The sequence below is a fragment of the Saimiri boliviensis genome, chromosome 5 (assembly GCF_048565385.1).
Source record: "Saimiri boliviensis isolate mSaiBol1 chromosome 5, mSaiBol1.pri, whole genome shotgun sequence".
In the NCBI taxonomy this organism is placed as follows: domain Eukaryota; kingdom Metazoa; phylum Chordata; class Mammalia; order Primates; family Cebidae; genus Saimiri; species Saimiri boliviensis.
In genome coordinates, this window is record NC_133453.1 from 59,895,129 (window position 1) to 59,920,054 (window position 24,926).

The 24,926-nt window shown below is 38.8% G+C and overlaps 1 protein-coding gene across 1 annotated transcript in view; it reads left to right on the forward strand.

The window, feature by feature from the left end:
• The first annotated feature begins 2,657 nt into the window (after positions 1-2,657).
• The window catches only part of LOC120364253 (F-box only protein 31-like), a 69,863-nt gene continuing 47,594 nt past the window's right edge, over positions 2,658-24,926 (forward strand). Inside the window, 4 exon segments of the mRNA XM_074400173.1 lie at positions 2,658-2,663; positions 5,588-6,037; positions 6,039-6,062; positions 6,064-6,343. Coding sequence (XP_074256274.1) covers positions 2,658-2,663; positions 5,588-6,037; positions 6,039-6,062; positions 6,064-6,343 — 760 coding nt within the window.

Sequence of the window (24,926 nt, forward strand, 5' to 3'; positions counted from 1 at the left end):
TTATTTTGTTTTGTTTTGTTTTGTTTTGTTTTGTTTTGTTTTGAGAGGGAGTTTCACTCTTGTTGCCCAGGCCAGAGTGCAATAGCATGATCTCGGCTCACTGCCATCTCAACCTCCTGGGTTCAAACAATTCTCCTGCCTCAGCCTCCAGAGTAGCTGGGTAACTGGGATTACAGGCATGAGAGGCATGAGCCACAATACCTGGCTAATTGTTTTTTGTTTTGTTTTGTTTTTTTTTTTTAAAGACAAGAGTTCACCATATTGGTAAGGCTGGTCTCAAACTCCTGACCTCATGATCCACCTGCCTTGGCCTCCCAGGGTGCTAGGATTACAGACGTGAGCCACCGTGCCCAGCCTCTAATCATAGATGATCTTAGCAGCAATAGAAGTAGGAGAGGAAAGAGGACTGAAAAAGTGCTTATGTTCCTCTTCAGATTACCTTTAGACAATGTTAGAGAACCATGAGCTTATGCACTCATCTTACGTGTGTTCAAAAAAATTTAGGGTAACCTCTAAAAGAAGATAAATGGAGCATGTAACTTTCAGCCAGAAGAAGTTTTTCTAACAGATGTAATTAAAACACAATCAATCCACAAAAGGCAAGCAAATAACAAGGAAAGTAAGGACGCAGGAAATGGAAAAACATAAAATAAGATGATAGAAATAAATTCAAAGTGAATATATTCATTACTTAGATAAACAGAGAATGACATGGGAAGTTCCACATGGACAGAAACTGAATTGTTACCAGCCTTCAGCCAACATCAACTGGCAGACATGTGAGTAAGCAAACCTGCAGGGGACTGGGGAACTTTTGAGTCAAACTTTTGAGTCTTGCAGACGTTATGGGGCAGACAGACATAATGCCTACTTGCTCTACCCATATTTCTGTCCCATAGACCCTGTATAACCAACAATTTTTAATGTTACTAAACTTTGGAAAAATGTAGTATGTAGTACAGTAACTGAAATACACACAGACACGTATGTACACACATATACCCACATATAGAGGAAAAGGTACTCATGATAATGCAAATGAGTAAAACATAAGCCATGATTGAAGCTGGTAAAGAGTATAGAAGAGTGAATTTTACTATTATATGCAATATTTTAGAGATATAAGCTATATCAAATGTAAGGTTTACCAACAGCCAAGCTGAAAGCCAAATTGAAAAGGCAATCCCATCTATAATGGCCACAAAAAGGATAAAATACATAGGAATTCAGCTCACCAGGGAGGTGCAAGATCTCTACAATGAGAATTTCAAAACACTGTTCAAAGAAATCAGAGAAGACACAAACAAATGGAAAAATATCCCATGCTAATGGACATGAAAAATCAATATCATGAAAATGGCCAAACTGAATTGTCAGTAGATGATCAATGCTATTCCTGTCAAATTGCCAATGACAGTCTTCACAGCAATTTACAGATTCAATGCTCTTCCTATCAAACTACCAATGACAGAGGAATAGAAATCATTCTCCCATAAAGACATATGCATGTGAATGTTGATTACAGTACTATTCACAATAGCAAATCATTGAATCAACCTAACTGCCCATCAGTGACAGAATTAATAAAGAAAATATGGCATATATAAACCATGGAATACTATGCAGCCATAAAAAAGAATAAGATATGTCTTTTGGGGGAACATGGATGGAATGGGGGCCATTATCTTTACCAAAGTAACACTGGAACAGAAAAACCAATACTGCATGCTCTCACTTATAAGTGGGAGCTAAATGAGAATTATGAACACAAAGAAGGAAACAACATGGGGGTCTACTGGAGGTTGAAGGGTGAGAGGAGGAAGAGAAACAGAAAGATAACTATTAGGTACATACTGGGCTTAATACCTGCGTGATGAAATCATCTGTACAATGAATCCCAGTAACACAAGTCTACCTGTGTAACAAACCTTCACATGTATTCCTGAACCTAAAATAGAAGTTTAAAACATAAACAAATACATAATTACTAAGAAAGAAATACACGGAGAAAAAGAGAGAGCCATAGAGACAGAAAAGAAATAGAAAGACATAGGTGATAGGATGAAACATATGTACATGTATATATATGTCTGGAAATTGTCATAATGGAGAAAACACAAATGCAGGAGGGATAAATGTGATGAGGATAAATAAGAGGAAATGTTAATTTCCTTGACACATTAGAGTGAAACAGTAAAATACCAAAGACAAAAAATCTTAAAAGCAACCAGAAAAAAATAGGTTAGCTAAAATAAAAGGCAAAGTGACCAGAATTTATTTATTTGTTTCTTTCCCTCTCTCCCTCGCTCTCTCTCTCTCTCTCTCCTTTTTTTTTCTTTCTTTCTTTCTCTTTTTTGATGGAGTCTCACTATGTAGCCCAGGCTGGAGTGCAGTGGCACGATCTCAGCTCACTGCAACATCTGCCTCCCAGGTTCAAGTGATTCTCCTCCCTCAGCCTCCTGAGTAGCTAGGATCATAGGTGCGCACCACCATGCCCGGCTAATTTTTTTGTCTTTTTCATAGAGATGGAGTTTCACCATGTTGGTCAGGCTGGTCTTGAACTCCTGACCTTGTGATCCACCCGTCTTGGCCTCCCAAAGTGCTGGGATTACAGGTGTGAACCACCCCACCCAGACCAGAATTTCTAAACAGTAGCAATGAAGGTAAGAAGATAATGAAATCATATCTTCAATATGTGAGAAGAGAAAACACAAAAAAAATTTAGTCAGACCTTTGTATCCAGCCAAACTATCTTTTAAATATGAGGGTGATATAAAACATATATTTGATTAAATGTACCTTTACTAAAGAAAATTCTAAAAGATGCACTTCAAGAAGAAAAATGACTCCAGAAGAAGGAGTCTCATAGGAAGAAATGGTAAGCAAAACAAGTGCTAAGCATGTTTTAAACTGTGATAGACATGGTGAGGCACCCTGAGTCCCTTTCAAGGAAGAGCTGGTTACAAGACAACTGTCAGCCAACAGCTTTAATTTATCAGCCCCTTCAGAGAGTGCCTCAAGTTAAGCAAGGAACTTTGCTTAAGATCAAAGAACAGCCAACATGTGATGATTGATTAAGGTACGAATATAAGGGCCCAGTCATTTTGGCCAAACTTGGAACAACCCTAGCAGACCATTTTTGCTCCAGTGGGGACAGCCAGGACCCTGCATTGTAGCTTAATTTCTCCCTCTACCCTTTCTGCTTTCTTTCCCTCCCTTCTGCTGGTGTTGATCCTAAAAGTACTCCCTAATAAGCTAAAAACAAAGAAAGGAAGAAAAGAAGGGAGGAGGAGAGGGAGGGAGGAAAGGCAAGAGAATGAAGGGAGAGAGGATGGAGAGATGAATGAAATAAAGGAAGAAAAGAGGGAAAAAGAGAGGGAGGGGAGAGGGACAGAGAAGAAGGAAAGAAATAGAAATCATAAATCAATTAAAAATAAATGCAAAAGAAGAACACTGCATATCAAAACTTGAGGGATATAAATCAAAGCAATAATCTGAGGAAGATATTTAGCCTCAGTTGTTCTTGTTGCAAATCAAGAAAATGAAAAATAAATAAAATTAAATTAAAATCTTAAAAGCTAATAATAACTAATAACAAAACAAGTTCTAAAAAAGTAAAGAAATGAATTAATAAAAACAAAAGCAGAAATAGACATGATAATGACATCAATATAGCCAAAAGTCACATTTTTAAAAGCTGAATAAAATAAAATAATCCTCACCTGTGGGATCAAAATAAAAGGATAAAAACATTAACACATAATATTAAGAATACAAAAGAAAACTGTAGACACGAAAAATATATTTGTAATAGTAATAAAATATAATGTACCAAAGTTAAATACGATCATTTTAGCTTAAAAAAATTTCTGCTTGGCCGGGCGCAGTGGCTCAAGCCTGTAATCCCAGCACTTTGGGAGGCCGAGGCGGGTGGATCACGAGGTCGAGAGATTAAGACCATCCTGGTCAACATGGTGAAACCCCATGTCTACTAAAAATACTAAAAATTAGCTGGGCATGGTGGCACATGCCTGTAATCCCAGCTACTCAGGAGGCTGAGGCAGGAGAATTGCCTGATCCCAGGAGGCAGAGGTTGCGGTGAGCCAAGATAGCGCCATTGCAGTCCAGCCTGGGTAACAAGAGTGAAACTCCGTCTCCAAAAAAAAAAAAAAAAAAAATTCTGCTTTTGTTTTTGTTAATTCATTTCTTTACTTTTTTAGAACTTGTTTTGTTATTAGTTATTATTAGCTTTTAAGATTTTAATTTATTTATTTTTCATTTTCTTGATTTGTAACAAGAACAACTGAGGCTAAATATCTTCCTCAGATTATTTCTTTGATTTATACCTGTCATGTATTGTCAAAATTATTCCAATCTAATGAAAAAAATTCTGAATATGTCAATAATCTTAGAAAAACTGCAAAGATGTTCAATTGTCTACCTTGTAAGAATGAAGAAGGCTCAGATAGTTTTATCAAATCTTCAAGAAACAATTTCTATGTACATAAACTTACTTTTCTTGAATATAAAAATAAAAAGCTTTTTAAAGCATTCTTTAAGGTATTTCACAATTCTTATGATGATGCTCAAAGATAGCTCAAAAGAAGGAAGCTAATTTAAGGATTTAGGTGTAAAATTGATAATCAAATTACTGGCAAATCAAATCCAAAGTATAGGGTTTAAAAAACCTGTCTTGACCATTTGGGTTTTATTGCACAAATGTTAGGGTGGTTCAAGGTAGCCAAGCCAAACTACTAATGTCAATAATTATATTATCAAAGTTTATATGTCAAGAAAAAGCTTAATAAAAATTATTAAAGATTTTCTAAGTAAAATATACTCCCATCTGTAATTCCAGCACTTTGGCAGGCTGAAGCAGAAGGTTTGCTCGAGGTCAAGTGTTTGAAACTAGCCTAAGCAACAAAGTCAGACCCCAATAAAAATAAAAATAAGAAAGCAGCAAATCACACTGCCATGTGTGTACCTATGCAACAATCTTGCATGTTCTTCACATGTACCCCAAAACCTAAAATGCAATTAAAAAGAAAAAGCTAGACACATACAAAAAAAAAAAAAGAAAAGAAAAGAAAGAAAGCATGGTGGTGTGTGTCTGTTGTCCCAGCTACTTAGGAGGCTAAGGCAGGAAGAGAACTTGAGCCCAAGAGATCAAGGCTTCAGTGAGCTGTGATTGTGACACTGTGCATCAGCAGCCTGAGGCAACAAAGCAAGACACTGACTAAAAAAAAAAAAAAAAAAAAAAAAAAATTAGGTAAAATATACATTAAAAGGCCTAAACAAAATGAAGTATTTTTTAGAAACCTTTTTTTTCTTTTGAGACAGAGTCTTGGCTGTCACCCAGGCTGGAATGCAGTGGTGCAGTCTCGGCTCACTGCAAACTCAGGCCCCCAGGTTCAAGCAATTCTTCTGCTTCAGCCTCCTGAGTAGCTGGGATTACAGGTGCCCACCACCTCACCCAGCTAATTTTTCGTATTTTTAGTATAGAGACAGGGTTTCACTATGATGGCCAGGCTGGTTTTGAACTCCTGACCTCAGGTGATCCACCTGCTTCTTGAAATGTAATTTCAAGTTCTCCACCAAGTGCAACCAGACGTACCACCACAGGATGTCTGGCGGGAGGCAGGAGGAATTTTGGACATGGCTGAGGGAGGAATGGGGACGCACGCTGGAGGACATCTTCCATGAGCACATGCAGGAGCTCATCCTGATGAAGTTCATCTACACCAGTCAGTACGACAACTGCCTGACCTACCGCCGCATCTACCTGCCGCCAAGCCGCCCTGATGACCTCATCAAACCAGGCCTCTTCAAAGGCACCTATGGCAGCCACGGCCTGGAGATTGTGATGCTCAGCTTCCACGGCCGGCGTGCCAGGGGCACCAAGATCACGGGCGACCCCAACATCCCCACCGGGCAGCAGACGGTAGAGATTGACCTGAGACACCAGATCCAACTGCCTGACCTCGAGAACCAGCGCAACTTCAACGAGCTGTCCCACATCGTCCTGGAGGTGCGAGAGCCGGGTACACCAGGAGCAGCAGGAAAGGCGGGTACGAGGCAGGCGAGGGGCATGGCCGACAGGGCCTCCGGGAGTCCCAGCCAAGTCCTGCTCAGCCCAGGGCAGAGGCACCCAGCAGGGGCCCAGACGGGACACCTGCTGAGGACGGCGGTGAACCTGGGGATGCCGCAGCTGCGGCCGAACAGCCTTCCCAGAGTGGGCAAGGGCAGCCATTTGTGCTGCCTGTGGGCGTGAGCTCCAGGAATGAAGACTACCCTCGAACCTGCAGGATGTGTTTTTACGGCACAGGCCTCATCGCGGGCCATGGCTTTTTTTTTTTTTTTTTTTTTTTTTTTTTTTTTGCATTTTCTTGATTTTATTGAAACAATGGTGAACACTGAAGGGTGCCAGTCTACATGCCCGAGGTTCCCCCAGGCTTCAGGTCCACGAGTCACCATCCCTCAGGGACTGCATCATTTGGCATGAGAGAAAAATAGTGACCACCACAGAGGGCAAGGAGTGACAAAGCGTGTAGGCTAATGCTGCAAAAGCTGCTAGAAACTGGCCACACGGAGGCGGCAGGTGCGCCTCGGGATCTGCATGGCTCCTGGGTGGGCAGCCCTACTGCCACCTTCTCCTTCTCCACTGGCTTTTCTCCCGAGTCTTTTTCCCAGGCAGGCCAGATTACCATTTAAGGACCTTGCCAATTTTCTGATTCTGGGAAGCAAAGTAAGAATTTGCCAAATGCACTGAGGCTGGGCAGTGGGATTTTTTTTTTTTTAAAGGCCAGTCAGAAGTTCATCAGGAAAATGTTTCCCAGGATATTCTCAGGTTGGTCTCCAGACAAAGGCACACAGACTGTTACCTTCCCAAGGTCCCTCACCAGTAGGACGTGTCCAGGGCACCCAGCACAAGGACTAGTGGCAGAAAGGAACTCGGGCACGGAGCTGGCTGTGGGCTAGGGCAACAGCCGGCTTAGGGCACCGTGCTCCCTGTTATTCAGGAGATGCCAACCTCAGCCAAGATTTTCGATGGAGTCCCCACACGGAGGTGTTAACACAGCAGTGGAGGCATCAGTGCATGGGGTCAAACATTTCTAGCAACACTGCTTTACAAGATGTATTAGCAGTCCCCAATGTAATGAGACAAGAGAAAAAAAATTGCAAGGAAAAGGCAAATACCATTATTTATGGAAGAATTGATTATTTTAGATAATCAACCAAGAAATAATAAAAACTAAGAAGAAAGTTCTGTAGGGAACCCATAAAGATTGAAATGTAAACATCAATAGATCTCTAACATATTAGCAATGATCAATTATAAAATAATATAGAAGATAGGTCCCACTGACAGTAGAATAAAATAAGATGTCTGAGAAAGATTCTAATAAAAGGTGTGAAGATCATACCACTCTTATATTTACCTCCCATTATAACTGAAACTTGTTTTTTAGAATAACATGAATTAGACAACTAATGTTTTCTTTACAATATTCAATTGTACAAATAACATAAATGAAAAGATATATACCAAATTTAAATAACACATCTAAAAACTGTTATGTAGTGATTTAGCTCTTGAAATACTAATACCATCTTCAAATCAGTGTGGAAAAGGTAAGCCACTTAATAAACATTATTTAGACCATTAGCCATTCATTTGGGAAGATGAAAAGCAAATGAAACCATAAAGTATAAAAATATTAATTTTATAATCATGAAACGGGGAATATCTTCCTAAGAAAGACGAAAACACAGCTTTTGTAAAGAGGAAGATTAACATATTTGAATATTTTTTAAAAATTTAACTTTTGTTCAAAAAAGGATCTCACAAATATAAAAAAAAAACTAGCCTAAGAACATATTTACAATATATAAAATACAAAAAGTTAAAATCCTAAATATTGAAAGAAATCTTATAGACCAACAAGAAAAAGGCAAGAAAAAATTCAATATATAAAAGAACAAAGAAATGAACAAGCAATTTTTGGAGAAGAAAATATAAATGGCAAAAAGATTCTGAACTTCACAACTAATCAGGAAAACATAAAACTATAATGGCATAAAAATTTTCACCCAACTAATTGGCAAAAATTATAATTAATATTAAATATTAAATTATAGATATTAAATATTATAAACTATTATTAAGATTTAGCTTGTAGGAGGATGCTGGGGAAATAATACTCTCCTGAATGCTTTGTCAAAACAAATTTCTAACGGCTTTTTAGAGGTCATGTTAACAGTATCAAACCTTAAAATATACATACGTTTTGACATAGTGATTCCAATTTTAGATATCTATCCTAGAAAAACAGTAATGCATGTGCTCTAGGGATATGTAGAAAGGAGTCATTCCTGTATTATTTGCAATGGTGAAAAGTAAGAAGCATTCTAAAGGACCACAAAGAATGCAATAATTAAATTACAGTCATACTTACCATGAGTTGCATTGCAGTAGTTAAAAAATGTGTAAGAATGCTGGGAAGATGGCTGCCTAAGAACAGCTCAGGACTTCAGCTCCCAGTGAAAGTGCAGAGGGTGACTGGACGCCGCATTTCCAGACGAATTTTTATTGCCCACAGACCAGGAGATACCCAGACAGAGGGGTCACCAGCGCCGCTGTTCCAGCTGGTGCTGCTGTTTTGGCCCCCGCGGGGCTGATTTGACCCGCACAGCTGCTGTGACCATGCCCTGTTGCGGCGGTTCTCCGTACAAAAGCCACTGGTCCACGTCAAGAGATCGAGACCATCCTGGTCAACATGGTGAAACCCCATCTCTACTAAAAATACAAAAAATTAGCTGGGCGTGGTGGTGCATGCCTGTAATCCCAGCTACTCAGGAGGCTGAGGCAGGAGACTTGCCTGAACCCAGGAGGCGGAGGTTGTGGTGAGCTGAGATCGTGCCATTGCACTCCAGCCTGGGTAACAAGAGCAAAACTCCATCTCAAAAAAAAAAAAAAAAAAAAAAAGCCACTAGTCTGGGAGCCCTCTTAGGTGGCGATCGAGCCCTGAGATGGCAGAGTTGCCCATTCATCTGAAATAGTGAGCCAGGCCAGGAGATTCCTAGGCAAAAAATCCACCAGGAGCCGGCGCCGCTGTTAGAGCCGACTTAGTGAGTTGCAGCACGGGAGATCCCGGCGCCTTTTCAACAAGCAACTGGAACGCCGGGTGGTTCAACTTAAAAAATAAAAGAAAAGACTCTGAGTCAGGGAGCCAGGTGATCAGGCTCGGTTGGTCCCACCCCCCACCCCCACCACAAGGAAAACAAAAACAGTAATTGGAAACCCTCTGGGTTGAGTGTTTCAAACCAAGCACAGCTGAACCCGGGACGGTCCGGCTTGGTGGGGGAGAGGCATCTGCCATTACTGAGACTCTCCACCTCTACGGAGGCAGGCCCCTGTCGCCAAGGCAACCCACTGTTGCCAAGGCAACCTGCCACAACAGAGAGAGTCCGCCATAACAGAGGCGGGGCCACCGTTGCCGAGACAGTTCTAACTACGCCCTTATGCACAGGACTGCAGGGAAGAGCGCAGGGCAGCTGGGCGGAGCCCACAGCAGCTCAGCAAACCCTCTGCAGGCAGACAGTGGCTAGGCGTGCTGCTTGCTGGGCGGGGCAGATGTGAAAGAAAAATTTAAAAAGGCAGTAGCGCAACGGAAAATCATAAAGCCCCAACTCCCTGGGACAGAGCCTCTGGGAACAAAAAGTGCTTTATGAGTTCAGCTGCAACAGACCTAAATGTACCTGCCCAGCAGCTCTGAACGAACAACGGAGCTCACAGCTCAGGACTTAAGCCCCAATAGACTGTCTCCTCAAGTAGCTCCCTGACCCCTATAGATCCAAAGACTCACCTCATAAAGGAGAGAACGGACTGACAGTTGGCGAGCATCCTTCTGGGACAAAGATAGAGGGAAAGGAAACTGGTAGCAACCCTTACTGTTCTGCAGCTGCTGCAGGTGATCCCCAGGCAAGCAGGTCCCGGAGAGGACCTCAGCAGTCCTACAGCAGAGGGGCCAGACTGTTAGAAGGAAAGCTTAAAAATAAAAATAAAAATAAAAAAGAAGTAACTTCAGCATCCACGAACTAGAAGCTCACTCAGAGACCCAATCTGAAAGACAGTAACTACAAAGATAACAGGTGGATAAACCCACAAAAATGGGAAGAAACCAGCGCAAAAAGGATGAAAACTCCCGAAACCAGAACACCTCTCCTCCTAAAAGGGATCACAACTCCTCACCAGCAAGAGAACCAGACCGGAAGGAGCAGGAGGGTGATGAAATGACAGAATCAGACTGCAGAAGGTGGGTAGTAAGAAACTACAGTGAGCTGAAAGAACACTTACTAACCCAACGCAAAGAAACTAGGAACCTTGAAAAAAGATTGGATGAAATGCTAACAAGAATGGACAGCATAGAGAGGAATATAAGTGAATTGACGGAGCTGAAAAACACAACACAAGAACTTCGTGAAGCATGCACAAGCTTCAACAGCCGAACTGACCAAGCAGAAGAAAGGATATCAGAGGTCGAAGATCAACTCAATGAAATAAAAAGAGAAGGCAAGAACAGAGAAAAAAGCGCAAAAAGGAATGAACAAAATCTTCAAGAAATATGGGACTATGTGAAAAGACCTAATCTACGTTTGATAGGTGTACCTGAATGTGATGAAGAGAATGAATCCAAGTTGGAAAATACTCTTCAGGATATTATCCAGGAAAACTTCCCCAACCTAGCAAGGCAGGCCAATATTCAAATCCAGGAAATACAGAGAACACCACAAAGATATTCCTCAAGAAGAGCAACCCCAAGGCACATAATCGTCAGATTCACCAGGGTTGAAATGAAAGAGAAAATACTAAGGGCAGCCAGAGAGAAAGGTGAGGTTACCCACAAAGGGAAGCCCATTAGACTCACAGCAGATCTCTCAGCAGAAACCCTACAAGCCAGAAGAGACTAGGGGCCAATATTCAACATCCTTAAAGAAAAGAACTTTCAACCCAGAATCTCCTATCCAGACAAACTAAGCTTTATAAGTGAAGGAAAAATAAAATCCTTTGCGAACAAGCAAGTACTCAGAGATTTCATCATCACCAAACCTGCTCTACAAGAACTCCTGAAAGAGGCTCTACACATATAAAGGAAAATCAGTACCAGCCACTCCAAAAACACACCAAATGGTAAAAGAGCATCAACACAATCAAGAATCTGCATCAACTAACCAACAAAACAGCCAGGTAGCATCAAAATGACAGTATCAAATTCACACATAACAATACTATCCCTAAATGTAAACGGACTAAATGTCCCAATCAAAAGACACAGACTGGCCAATTGGATAAAAAGACAAAACCCATCAGTGTGCTGTATCCAGGAAACCCATCTTACATACAAGGATACACAAAGGCTCAAAATAAAGGGATGGAGGAAGATCTACCAAGCAAATGGAGAGCAAAAAAAAAGCAGGAGTTGCAATTCTCATCTCTGATAAAATACACTTTAAAGCAACAAAGATCAAAAGAGACAAAGAAGGACATTACATAATGGTAAAAGGTTCACTGCAACAAGAAGAGCTAACTATCCTAAATATATATGCGCCCAATACAGGAGCACCCAGATACATAAGGCAAGTTCTTAATGACTTACAAAGAAACTTAGACTCCCACACAATAATAGTGGGAGACTTTAACACCCCATTGTCAATATTAGACAGATCAACCAGACAGAAAATCAACAAGGATATCCAGGACCTGAACTCAGACCTGGAACAAGCAAACCTAATAGACATTTACAGAACTCTCCACCCCAAATCCACAGAATATACATTCTTCTCAGCACCACATCACACCTACTCTAAAATTGACCACATAATTGGCAATAAATCACTCCTCAGCAAATGCAAAAGAACGGAAATCATAACAAACAGTCTCTCAGACCACAGTGCAATCGAGTTAGAACTCAGAATGCAGAAACTAATTCAGAACCGCACAGCTTCATGGAAACTGAACAACTTGCTCTTGAATGTTGACTGGATAAACAATGAAATGAAGGCAGAAATGAAGATGTTCTTCAAAACCAACGAGAACTAAGACACAACATACCAGAATCTCTGGGACACATTTAAAGCAGTCTCTAGAGGAAAATATATAGCAAATGGAGTGCCCACATGAGAAGAAAGGAGAGATCTAAAATTGACACCCTATCATCAAAATTGAAAGAGCTAGAGGAGCAAGATCAAAAAAACTCAAAACCTAGCAGAAAACAGGAAATAACTAAGATCAGAGCAGAACTGAAGGAAATAGAGACACAAAAAACTCTTCAAAAAATCAATAAATCCAGGAGCTGGTTTTTTGAAAAGATCAACAAAATAGACAGACCACTAGCCAGATTAATAAAAAAGAAAAGAGAGAATAACCAAATTGATGCAATAAAAAACGATAAAGGGGATATCACCACAGATTCCACAGAAATCCAAACCATCATCAGAGATTATTACAAACAACTCTATGCACATAAACTAGTAAACCTGGAAGAAACGGACAAATTCCTGGACACCTGCATCCTCCCAAGCCTAAACACGGAAGAAGCCGAAACCCTGAATAAACCAGTAACAAGGTCTGAAGTTGAGGCAGCAATAAAGAGTCTACCACCGAAAAAAAGCCCAGGTCCAGATAGGTTCACAGCCGAATTCTACCAGACATACAAAGAGGAGCTGATACCATTCCTTCTGAAACTATTCCAGACAATCCAAAAAGAGGGAATCCTTCCCAAATCATTTTATGAGACAAACATCATCCTGATACCAAAACCCGGCAGAGACTCAACAAGAAAAGAAAATTTCAGGCCAATATCCATGATGAATATAGATGCAAAAATCTTCAATAAAATACTGGCAAGCCGATTGCAACAGCATATCAAAAAGCTCATCCACCAGGATCAAGTAGGATTCATCCCGGGGATGCAAGGCTGGTTCAACATACGGAAGTTCATAAACATAATTCACCAGATAAACAGAACCAAAGACAAAAACCACATGATTATCTCAATTGATGCAGAGAAGGCCTTTGACAAAATTCAACAGCCCATTATGCTAAAAACCCTTAATAAACTAGGTATTGATGGAACGTATCTCAAAACAATAAAAGCTATTTATGACAAACCAACAGCCAATATCATACTGAATGGGCAAAAACTGGAAGCATTCCCTTTGAAATCTGGCACTAGACAAGGATGCCCTCTCTCACCACTCCTATTCAATATAGTACTGGAAGTTCTAGCCAGAACAATCAGGCAAGAAAAAAAAAATAAAGAAGGGTATTCAAATTGGAAAGGAGGAAATCAAATTGTCTCTATTTGCAGATGACGTGATTGTATATCTAGAAGACCCCATCATCTCAGCCCAAAATCTCCTGAAACTGATAAACAACTTCAGCAAAGTCTCAGGATACAAAATCAACGTGCAAAAATCACAAGCATTCCTATACACCAGTAACAGACTTAAAGAGAGCCAAATCAAGAACGAACTGCCATTCGCAATTGCTACAAAGAGAATAAAATACCTAGGAATACAACTAACAAGGAACGTAAAGGACCTCTTCAAGGAGAACTACAAGCCACTGCTCAACGAAATAAGAGAGGACACAAACAGATGCAGAAACATTCCATGTTCATGGTTAGGAAGAATCAACATCGTGAAAATGGCCATACTACCCAAAGTAATTTACAAATTCAACGCTATTCCCATCAGGCTACCAATGACCTTCTTCACAGAACTGGAAAAAAACACCTTAAACTTCATATGGAACCAAAAGGGAGCCCGCATAGCCAAGTCAATTCTAAGCAGAAAGAACAAAGCAGGAGGCATCACACTACCGGACTTCAAACTATACTACAAGGCTACAGTAATCAAAACAGCATGGTACTGGTACCAAAACAGAGATATAGACCAATGGAACAGAACAGAGGCCTCAGAGGAAATACAACATACCCACAACCATCTGATCTTCGACTGACAAAAACAAGCAATGGGGAAAGGATTCCCTGTTTAATAAATGGTGTTGGGAAAACTGGCTAGCCATGTGCAGAAAGCAGAAACAGGACCCCTTCCTGACACCTTACACCAAAATTAACTCCAGATGGATTAAAGACTTAAACATAAGACCTAACACCATAAAAACCCTAGAAGAAAATGTAGGCAAAACCATTCAGGACATAGGCGTAGGCAAGGACTTCATGACCAAAACGCCAAAAGCAATGGCAACAAAAGCCAAAATAGACAAATGGGACCTAATCAAACTCCACAGCTTCTGCACAGCAAAAGAAACAGTCAGTAGAGTGAATTGGCAACCAACAGAATGGGAAAAAATTTTTGCAGTCTACCCATCTGACAAGGGGCTGATATCCAGAATTTACCAAGAACTAAAACAGATCTACAAGAAAAAAACAAACAAGCCCATTCAAAAATGGGCGAAGTATATGAACAGACACTTTACAAAAGAAGACATACAGGAGGCCAACATACATATGAAAAAATGCTCATCATCACTGGTCATTAGAGAAATGCAAATCAAAACCACATTGAGATACCATCTCACACCAGTTAGAATGGCAATCATTAAAAAATCTGGAAACAACAGATGCCGGAGAGGATGTGGAGAAATAGGAACACTTTTACACTGTTGGTGGGAATGTAAATTAATTCAACCATTTTGGAAGACAGTGTGGCGATTCCTCAATGACCTAAAAATAGAAATCCCATTTGACCCAGCAATCCCATTACTGGGTATATATCCAAAGGATTATAAATCATTCTACTATAAGGACACGTGCACACGAATGTTCATTTTAGCACTGTTCACGATAGCAAAGACCTGGAACCAACCCAAATGCCCAACGATGATAGACTGGATAGGGAAAATGTGGTACATATACACCATGGAATATTACGCAGCCATCAAAAACGATGAGTTCACGTCCTTTGTAGGGACATGGATGAACCTGGAAACCATCATTCTCAGCAAACTGACACAAGAGCAGAAAATCAAACACTGAATGTTCTCACTCATAGGCGGGTGTTGAACAACAAGAACACATGGACACAGGGAGGGGAGCACTACACACTGGGGTCCGTTGGGGGGAAATGGGGGAGGGACGGTGGGGTGGGGAGGTGGGAAGAGATAGCATGGGGAGAAAGGACAGATACAGGCGAGGGGACAGAAGGCAGAAAACCACACTGCCACGTGTGTACCTATGCAACAATCTTGCATGTTCTTCACATGTACCTAAAATGTACCTAAAACCTAAAATGCAATTTAAAAAAATGTGTAAGAAAGATCTATATGGATTTATATGGAAATATCTCTAATACATTTTAAGTGAAAAAAATCAGTAAACAAAATTTATAAACAAATCCTATATATAACCTCAAAAACCAATATCTTTATACATATCTATGCAAATATATGTAAGTAAATAGAAAATACACTGGAGACATTTTCATTACATTGTTAACAGTGTTTACTTCTGGGTAGGAAAATGGAATTTGAGCACAGATCAATATTCTTAACTTTTTATTTACTTTCTCATTATCGTTTAAAATTTTTAACTGGAAGTTTATTCATTTTGCAAGCAAAACAAAAACTTTTAGCTAAATAAAATTTATGTATTATTTCATCATATTTTATAAATACATTTTCCTCTAAGTTCTTCAGCTCAAATGATTACTGTGAACTGCAAAATATGCTTTCAATTACAAAATATAAGCAAGCTCATTTATTTTTTTAGCATTGCTTCATGATACTAAGCAACCAGAAATTAAATTTACCAAATGACATGAAGAACAGTCTGATTCTGTGTTTCCTAAAACAAAGAGATACATTTAGTATACAGAGCTATGAAAATGAAATAGAACCTCACTTAGTTTGATTAATCAATAATTTGAAAATTCTAGTTCATGCCCCAAAATTCTAGTTAGCTCCAGTATGAGCAGTATGACTGCTACCTGACTTTTGAGTGTCCTAAGTCAGTGCTACACAGTAGAAAGCATTTAAGGTCAGAAGATAATAATTGTATGAGTTTTGCTACATTATTTAGCCTTTTTATGCTTTTACTAATAATGCTTTCTAATTATATTAATTTGGGTAAGTTATTCAAATTTCCTTATGCTGTGTTTTTTTTTTTTCTTTATAAAGTGAGCAAAATAATCGTACCTCTCCTCCCAGCGTTGATTTGAGGACCAAATGAGGTCACATGTGCAAAATTCCTTTGTCATATGTAAAGCTCTCTAGTAACCCAGTTAATATGAGTAGTAGCAGTTCTTCCAGGTAAACTGGTGTAGAAAGATCAAAATAAAACACAAAGAAGTTTCACCAAAGAGAGAACACAACCTTTTTAAAGGCAGTATTTAATGCTGATTCTTGTAATGCTAGATAAGAGAAGTAGGCATCCTGTCTTTTTTTCTGTTATTACTTGCTAACATGTAAAAAAAAAAAAGTACTGCATGCAATATACATTATTTAACGTTCTTTCTAAGTGGGATTTTCTGTGCTTGTAGAGAATTGAGAATTTACAGATGTGTTTCTTTAATCCTCATCCAATGGTGTACGACATTATACCACAAGAGGACAGTATTTCTCTTAAAAAATTCCCTCACAGAATAATGTAATTTACTGAGGTAGTGAGGAATATCTTTTAATGTCAAGATTAAAATAATTTAGCCTTCATGTTCAACTGTAACTCATAGCTATTGAAAAAAGTCACATTCTTAGATTTCTGAAAACAAAAATAATTCCTAAAACCAAAGGTTCATGGGTTAACACAGTTCTAGAGATGAAATTTCGTCAACCAGAACAGAAAAGACAAATACGTAGTTCTGTCCCCAGTATGCCGCTGTCTTCATGCTAGAAGCAGGTTAGGTAGCATGTTGTTGCTTCAACAGCAGTAGCAATTAATAGGTGTAAAAGAATAAAGTGTTACTTCAACATGCTAATAAAGTCCATTTGGGAAATATCAGTAGACTAAATGGTTGTTTCCCCGGAAACAGGCAGAGGGAATCTTTGCAAAGAATTCCCCACCCCATGCTTAAAGCACTGACTTATAGGAACTTCAGTTTACCATACACAAGTACCAAAGATATATAGCCTGATACTTCTTTTTATGGCAGCCCTAATGGAATTTTATTCATGGGTCAAGTCATAGGCCAATGAGAATAACCTCGCTAATGGCCTGAAAAAGTAGAACACATAACACTACAGCATGAGCTGAAACTACTAATAGCTGAAATGATTCTAAATATAGGTCAAATAGCAAAACAGACCAGTTTCCTTAAGGCAATTTGGTGTCATTAACATCTATATAAAGTTCTCACTATGCTAGGCTTTTTTTTTTTTTTTTTTTTTTTTGAGACATAGTTTCACTCTGCCACCAGGCTGCAGTGCAATGGGGCAATCTTGGCTCACTGCAACCTCCACCTCCTGGGTTCAAGCTATTCTCCTGCCTCAGCCTCCCAAGTAGCTGGGACTACAGGCACATGCCACCACGCCCGGCTAATTTTTGTATTTTTTTAGTAGAGATGGATTTCACCATGCTAGCCAGGATGGTCTTGAACTCCTGACCTCGTGATTGTCCCGCTTCGGCCTCCCAAAGTGCTGGGATTACAGGTGTGAGCCACCATGTTGGGCCTATGCTAGGCTATCTTAAGCTTCGTTTAGCTCATGTGTTCTCACCAAGACTATGAGATAGATGCTAGTACTGAGGCACAAAATAAATAAACAGCAAAGGCTGGATGGAGTCAAAATTAAACCTAGAAGGTCTACCTCCAGAGCCTGTACATTTAAATACATGTTAAACTACTTATCTGGACTAGTGTTTAGGTAGCCTGGATTCCAATCCTCCACCGCCACTACACCTCTGAGGCTGGAAAAAGTGCATCATTTTAGGGTCTTCGGGTCCTCTATATCCCCACTGACCAACTGCTCACCACCTTCACCTCCATAAATAAAGGAACTGAACTAGCTAATATACAAGATCTTTCTTTGGTTCAACAATTCATGGTAATATTATGAAAGCAGCCATCAGATTGATGCAAAGTTTAAGGTCTTGTAAGTTTAGTTATCTCCCTTCTGTGATCACCACCAGCAGCAAAGGAAACTTGTTTTTTAATATCTCTGTCAAAGGCACACAATAAATCACCAGTTTGTTTAAATCAATGTATGGCTCTCTCTTATCTGCAAATAGGTTTTGATATAGAGGGCTATATATGAACATTATATGCATATAATTAGATAAAGAGTGTGGGTGTACTGCCATCAAGAAAGTAAATGGAGAAACAAATATAGAAGTTCTAAGCAGTAGAACTTCACAACTCTGACTTTAGCTGGCTCCAATCCCTCCGCTGTGACTTAAGCAATGTGATGGCTTTGAGAAGCTTCGTAACGTAACAGAAATTGCATGTACTATAAAGATATTCTGACTACAATTGCTGACATTTTCATTAAAATTTACAGAAATCTAAGAGGCCTCTGAATATTCTTTCTTATGATTTTAACTTTTATTTTATATTCAGGGTACATGTGCAGGCTTGTTATTTGGGTATATTGTGTGATGCTGACGTTTGGGGCATTGATTGATCCCATTATTCACGTATTGAGAATAGATAGTATCAAATAGTTAGCTTTTTCAATCCTTCTCCCAGGTACTGGGAGTTACTATCTATTCCAGGTACTGAGAATAGGTAGTATCAAATAGTTAGCTTATCAATGCTTCTCCCCCTCCTGTCCCCGTCTAGTAGTTCCAAGTGTCTATTTTTAATCTTTATGTCCATGAGTACCCCATGTTTAGCTCCCACTTATGAGAGCATGCATTATTTCGTTTTCTGCTCCTGCATTAATCCACTTAGAATACTGTCCTCCAGCTGTATCCACGTTTTTGCTAAGGACATGATTTCTTTATTTTTTGTGGCAGCATAGTATTCGATGGTGTATATGTACCACATTTTCTATATCCAGTCCACCATCGATGGACATCTACATAGATTCCATGTCTTTGCTCTTGTAAATAATGCTACAATGAACATATAAGTATGTAAGAGTGTGTGTGTGTGTGTGTGTGTGTGTGTGTGTGTGTGTGTGTGTGTGTCTTTTTGGTAGAATGATTTATTTTCTTTTAGATCCCAATAATGGGATTGCTGGATCAAATGGTATTTCGGTTTTAAGCTCTTTGAGAAAATCTCCACACTGCTTTCCACAGTGGCTAAACTAATTTACATTCCCATCAACAGTGTATAATCATTTCCTTTTCTTCTCGGCCTCACCAGTATGTGTTATTTTATGACTTTTTAATAATAGCCATTCTGACTAGTGTGATATGGTATCTCATTGTGGCTTTGATTTGCATTTCTCTGATGATTAATGATGTAGAATAGCTTTTTTCACATGTGCATTGGCCACTTGTATGTCTTGTTTTAAGAAGTTCAGTCTTTTGCCCATTTTAATGGGTTTATTTGATTTTTGTTTGTTCCATTGTTTACATTTTTTATAGATTCTGCATATAGACCTCTGTCAGATGCATAGTTTGCAAATGTTCTTTCCTATTCTGTAGATTGTCTATTAACACTGTTGATAGTTTCGTTTGCTGTAGAGTAGCTCTTTAATCTAATTGGATCTCACTTGTCAATTTTTGTTTTGGTTGCAATTGCTTTTGAGGATCTAGTCATAGATTATTTCCCAAGGCCAATGTCCAGAATGAGGTCTCCTAGGTTTTCTTTTATGATTCTTATAGATTGAACTCTTACACTTAAATATTTAATCCATGTTAAGTTAATTTTGAATATAGTGACAGGTAGGGGTCCAGTGTAATTCTTCTGCATATGGCTAGCCAGATATCCCAGCACCATTTATTGAATAGGGAGTACTTTCCCCATTGCTTATTTTTGTCAACTTTGTCAAAGATCACATGGTTGTAGGCATGCAGCTTTATTTCTGAGATATCCTGTTCCATTGGTCTATGTGTCTGTTTTTGTAACAATATCATGCTGTTTTGGTTACTGTAGCCTTATAGTATAATTTTAAGTCAGGTAATGTGATACCTTTGCTTTGTTTTTGCTTAGAATTGCTTTCAATATTCGGGCTACTTTTTGGTTCCACATGAACTTTGGGAATCGTTTCTTCTAGTTCTGTAAAAAAACTATGTTGGTAGTTTGATAGGAATAGCATTGAATCTATAGATTGCTTTGGGCAGGGTGGCCATTTTAATAATTTTGATTCTTCTAATTTATGAGTTTGGAATGTCTGTTCACTTGTTTGTGTTATCATGATTTCTTTCAACAGGTTTTGCAATTCTCCTTGTAGAGATCTTTCGTCTGCTTGGTTAAATATATTCCTAGAGTTGCTTTTTTGTGTGTGTGTATGTGTGGCTATTGTAAATAAGATTGCTTTCTTAATTTGGCTCTCAGATTAGACATTATTGGTGTGTAGAAATGCTACTGATTTTTGTGCATTGATTGTATATCCCAAAACTTTATTAAAGTTGTTTATTTGTTTCAGGAGTTCCTTGGTGGAGTCTTTAGGGTTTTCCAGGTAAAGAATCATATTGTCAGAGATAAAAGACAGTTTGACTTCTTATTTTCCTATTTGGATATCTTTTATTCCTTTCTCTTGCCTGATTGCCCTGGCTAGGGCTTCCAGTACTATGTTGAATAGGAGTGATGAAAGTGGGCATCCTTGTCTTGTGCCAGTTCTCAGAAAGAATGTTTCCAGTTTTTGCCTGTGGTCTTCAGCTATTCTAACAGAATATCAATTCAGCATTAAATTATATGTTTTACATTTATCATGAGTATTAAAATTATTTTTAAAATCTATAATTTCAAACCAGACATTTCTACAAATTGAAGGAAGTACTTCCTTCTTTTAATATATTTTTCAACTTTCAGCATCTTAAGTCTTTTAAGATTTTTACACACGAAGTCAGTTTATTCCTGCCATATTTCTGTTCTGGTCTCAGATGTTGCCAGAGGCTTATCCAAAAGCACGCAAACCAAAAAACTATTATTTTCACACTAAGTTTCAAAACTGCTGACATTTCAGAGTTGAAATAAATTCTACGGATTAGAGAAAAATCCAGGAAATAATGGTGAAATATCAAGATATTTAATATTTACTACTCTATATATGAAGTAGCAAATCATCACAGTAGACTTTATAGTTTCCAATTTAAGAATTTACTTTGGCCTTTTCTCCCATAATAGAACTGCCACTGAGAAAACTGTAAGTATAGGAAAACCAGCTTCATTAAAGCTGAGTAACCTTTCTTATCTATATTCTCAATAATTCACTTATTGTTGTTTGGTACATATACAAATTAAGAGCTACCTCCATAAAAATTAGTCCTATATGATAGCTGTAAGAGCTAAGGATGTTTTTTCAGAAGCTAATATCCATAGAAATTTTGCCATTCCGCTTATGTTATATTTTTCTAGCTGTAAATTAAAGAAGAAGTAAGCATGTTGTCTATGACATAAAAGCAAAAAGAACTTTATTCTATTACCAGTAATTTTCTGTTAATCCTACAAATGTTAGGAAATAGTCAACATTTTAATTATCTTAAAGATTTGCATACGTATTGGTGTCTTTTTAAGAGTAATGCAGAACTAACAGTCAAACTGTCCACAGAATTCTTCTCTGAAATCCATGTTTTCTATTAGTTCTCAAAAGACACATTAGATTAGACCATAAAGCTTTTTTCCAGAGCCATAAACTAAACTAGAAATCAGGATCCCAGAGAGTAAGGATATAATGAGCAAAGTAGCTCTATTTGTGCCAAAATTAATTGAAAAAGTTTAGATTGATTCTTAGCTTCATTTGAACTACATTTAAACAAACAAAAAAAATGAAAGACTATTCTAGGAAAGAGTAATTGACTTTAATAAACTTCAAGGCATTTTGAATGTTATTATCTTATTCTCTTCTTGTAGATTATGCTGTATTTTTTCTTAAGTTGTCATGTTTGAAAGGATAAAAGGAAACTAACATTTATTATGTTTTAGCAAAGTGCCAAAACTATGAATTATCTCATTTAACACAAATAACTTTCCAGCAAGGAATACATTACTTTCCAGAAATTTCTGACAAGGGACTTCACATTTAAAATAATGGCGCTATGCTATTTATTGATGTGACTAAAAAGACTGACGTGGGAGCAACAATCTTTCCATAACATATTTCTGAACTCTCTATGTGGAAAAAATGCCTGAATCAAGCGATTAATTCGAACTTTAAAAGCCATGGAATTCGCTGATAAGAGCTTACCATTCAACAAATATCTCTTGAGTGCACACAGAGGCCCTGGCTGAAACCAAAGGTAACACAGGGTCCCAGCCCTTAAGGGGCTTGTAAGTTAGGACATGTGCAGATAATTACATAAGACATACACACTTATTTAGGTTACCATAAACATCTGTCCCCAGCAATGTTCTCTTTCTAACCCAAAATTTTCCCAAGTGCTGTCTAACTACAGATAACCAGAACAAATCTCAGCCTTACTATTAGTTTTTAACATTTCCTTCTAGATCTCTTGCATATCACTGTGAACTGCCTCTCTTTGAGCCTGTGCTGTTCCTTAGCGGTTGCAGGGACTCTTGGATCTCTTTCCCAATTACTGGGTGATGGAGTCCAGTTACATGAAATCAAGGCTTTTTGAACTACAAAAACGCTTGGTGCTGCTGCTGGTACTATAAACAACTCGGGTATTATATGTAATGGTGGCTGTGTGGTATCATTTGAGGACTACCACAATAGGTTCTTTTCTGGTTCTCAAAGAATTCCTATGTTTGCTCTTAACAGTGACTACAACTGCAATTGTAGTCATGCTTTTTAATAGGTCTAGAACAGAGAGGACAAATTCATGCTCTTTCCCCCTGTGCCATGTTATTAGGCATTAGGTATTCATTATACCACACCCTCCTGGTGAGAGAGGATTCCACCTTAGAAGACTTCCCAATATAGCATTACACCCATCTATTGAAGGAAGTTCCTAGATATATCCCTAATGTGGAGATTGTCACCTACGGTCTAGTCCTAGACTGAAAAAGCCATCTTAAAATGCAAATCTTAAAATTCAAAAGGGAATTGCCATAAAAGACTCCGAATGAGGGCAGTGTTGCCAATGAGAGAAAGAAGGCACTGCCCTAGTTCACTCCAGACTGGCACACATAATAAGCAGAAATCCGAAACTCCTTCTCTGACCAGATCTATGTTTTCCTCAGGCAACTGGATCTCCAGTCTCTTAGCTCAGGAGCTTGACTTGAGGACTGGTCCTAGGACAGTTTTGAGGGGCAAAGGTCAGCCCTTCTTCAATTCCAGAGAGAGCAATAGGAGGCAGCACAACCAGTTCTGGGAGCACCACTTGGGGAACGCAATGAAAGAGATCTCACTTGCCATAATAATTAAGAAATGCATTATGTTACTGTCTCTGGCTCTAAACAGCCCCCAATCTCATACTACCCCACTCTGTCTACACAAGAAAACCTTTACTTCGTCAAAATAAAAAGTTTAAAAATGTAGAATTTTATCTCTTTTTTTTGTTTTGTTTTGAACTCAAACTTTCATTAGAAAGTCACACAATCTCAGTAGAACCAATTGTAATTCCCACAAATAGACATCTCTGTGTAAGGATAAACAAAACAAAGACTAGCATATGAAAAGCTTCACTAAATGAAAATCAAAGCATTGCCTTTTTGACCACATCTCCTAATATCTCCTTCACACACTCTCAATGTTCCAGGACATTGTTTTCCTTGCTTCCCTTTGAACACAGTATACACGTTTCCTACCACAGTTCCTCCGTAGATAGCTCTTGCTGCAGCTATCCACATGGTCCACTGCCTCATCTCCTCCATGCCTTTGTTCAAATAACAACTTAAAGAAGCATTCCTTGAAAAGCTATTTAAAATTATAATCTCCACTGCCACCCCACCTTGTACCTCGGAAACCCCTTACCCTGCTTTGTTGTTTCATGGTGTTTATCATATTATATTAAACTGTAATATTTACATATTTGTTATTGTGCAGGAAACAACTGACACAGAAGATCTGATATTGTCCTTCAGAAGGATCTGCTTGGTGGGAGCTAACCCTTGGCTTAGACAAGGAACTTGAATTTTTGAATGCTCTCTGTTTTACCAACTGACAAGGCTGCTTTGTGAGCCTGAGGCACTGAGCTCTGTTTGCCTAGGCTGTTTGTAAAAACAATGTGATTCATGGTGAACACCTACTTTCCTTCAGGGAGTCTGGAATCTCCGTAACTGTGGCTGGTTAAACAGGCAAAGAATGCTTACATTACAAGCCCCTAGTAAAAACTCTAAACTCTGAGTCTCAAGTGGGATTATCTGGGAAGAAACAATGCCAATGAATATGTGTTGCTGCATTTCACTGCTACAGCAGAAAGTGGGCTCTTTGTGACACCATGCACCTACCACCTAATTCTACTCCTCCCACTAGGCAACCCCTGCAGGAGAGAATGTTGGGAGGCTGCGGCCAGACTCCTACAGACTCTGACTGTTGTCTTTTCATCTTGCAGATCCTGATGTGAATCCATAGCTGTGAGTAGAATTGCCTGTGTCCTGTGAGTCTTCCAGCAAGTCATCAAATTTACTGAGTGATCATGGAATCCTCAAAAAATTATGTTTATTGCTCATCATGTTTTTTCCCTGTTGGAATATAAGCTCCTCAGGGCAGGGATTTAAAAATATCTTTAGCTCACTGACATATCCCCAGTCCCTAGAGCAATACTTGACATATAATACATATTCAGCAAACATTCAATGGATGAGGAATAAAGTAACTATTCTCCAATGATAATTAAAACATCAATTAATATTCCCAAAGATATTTAAGAGTATATTTCATCTACTATAGGAGAACA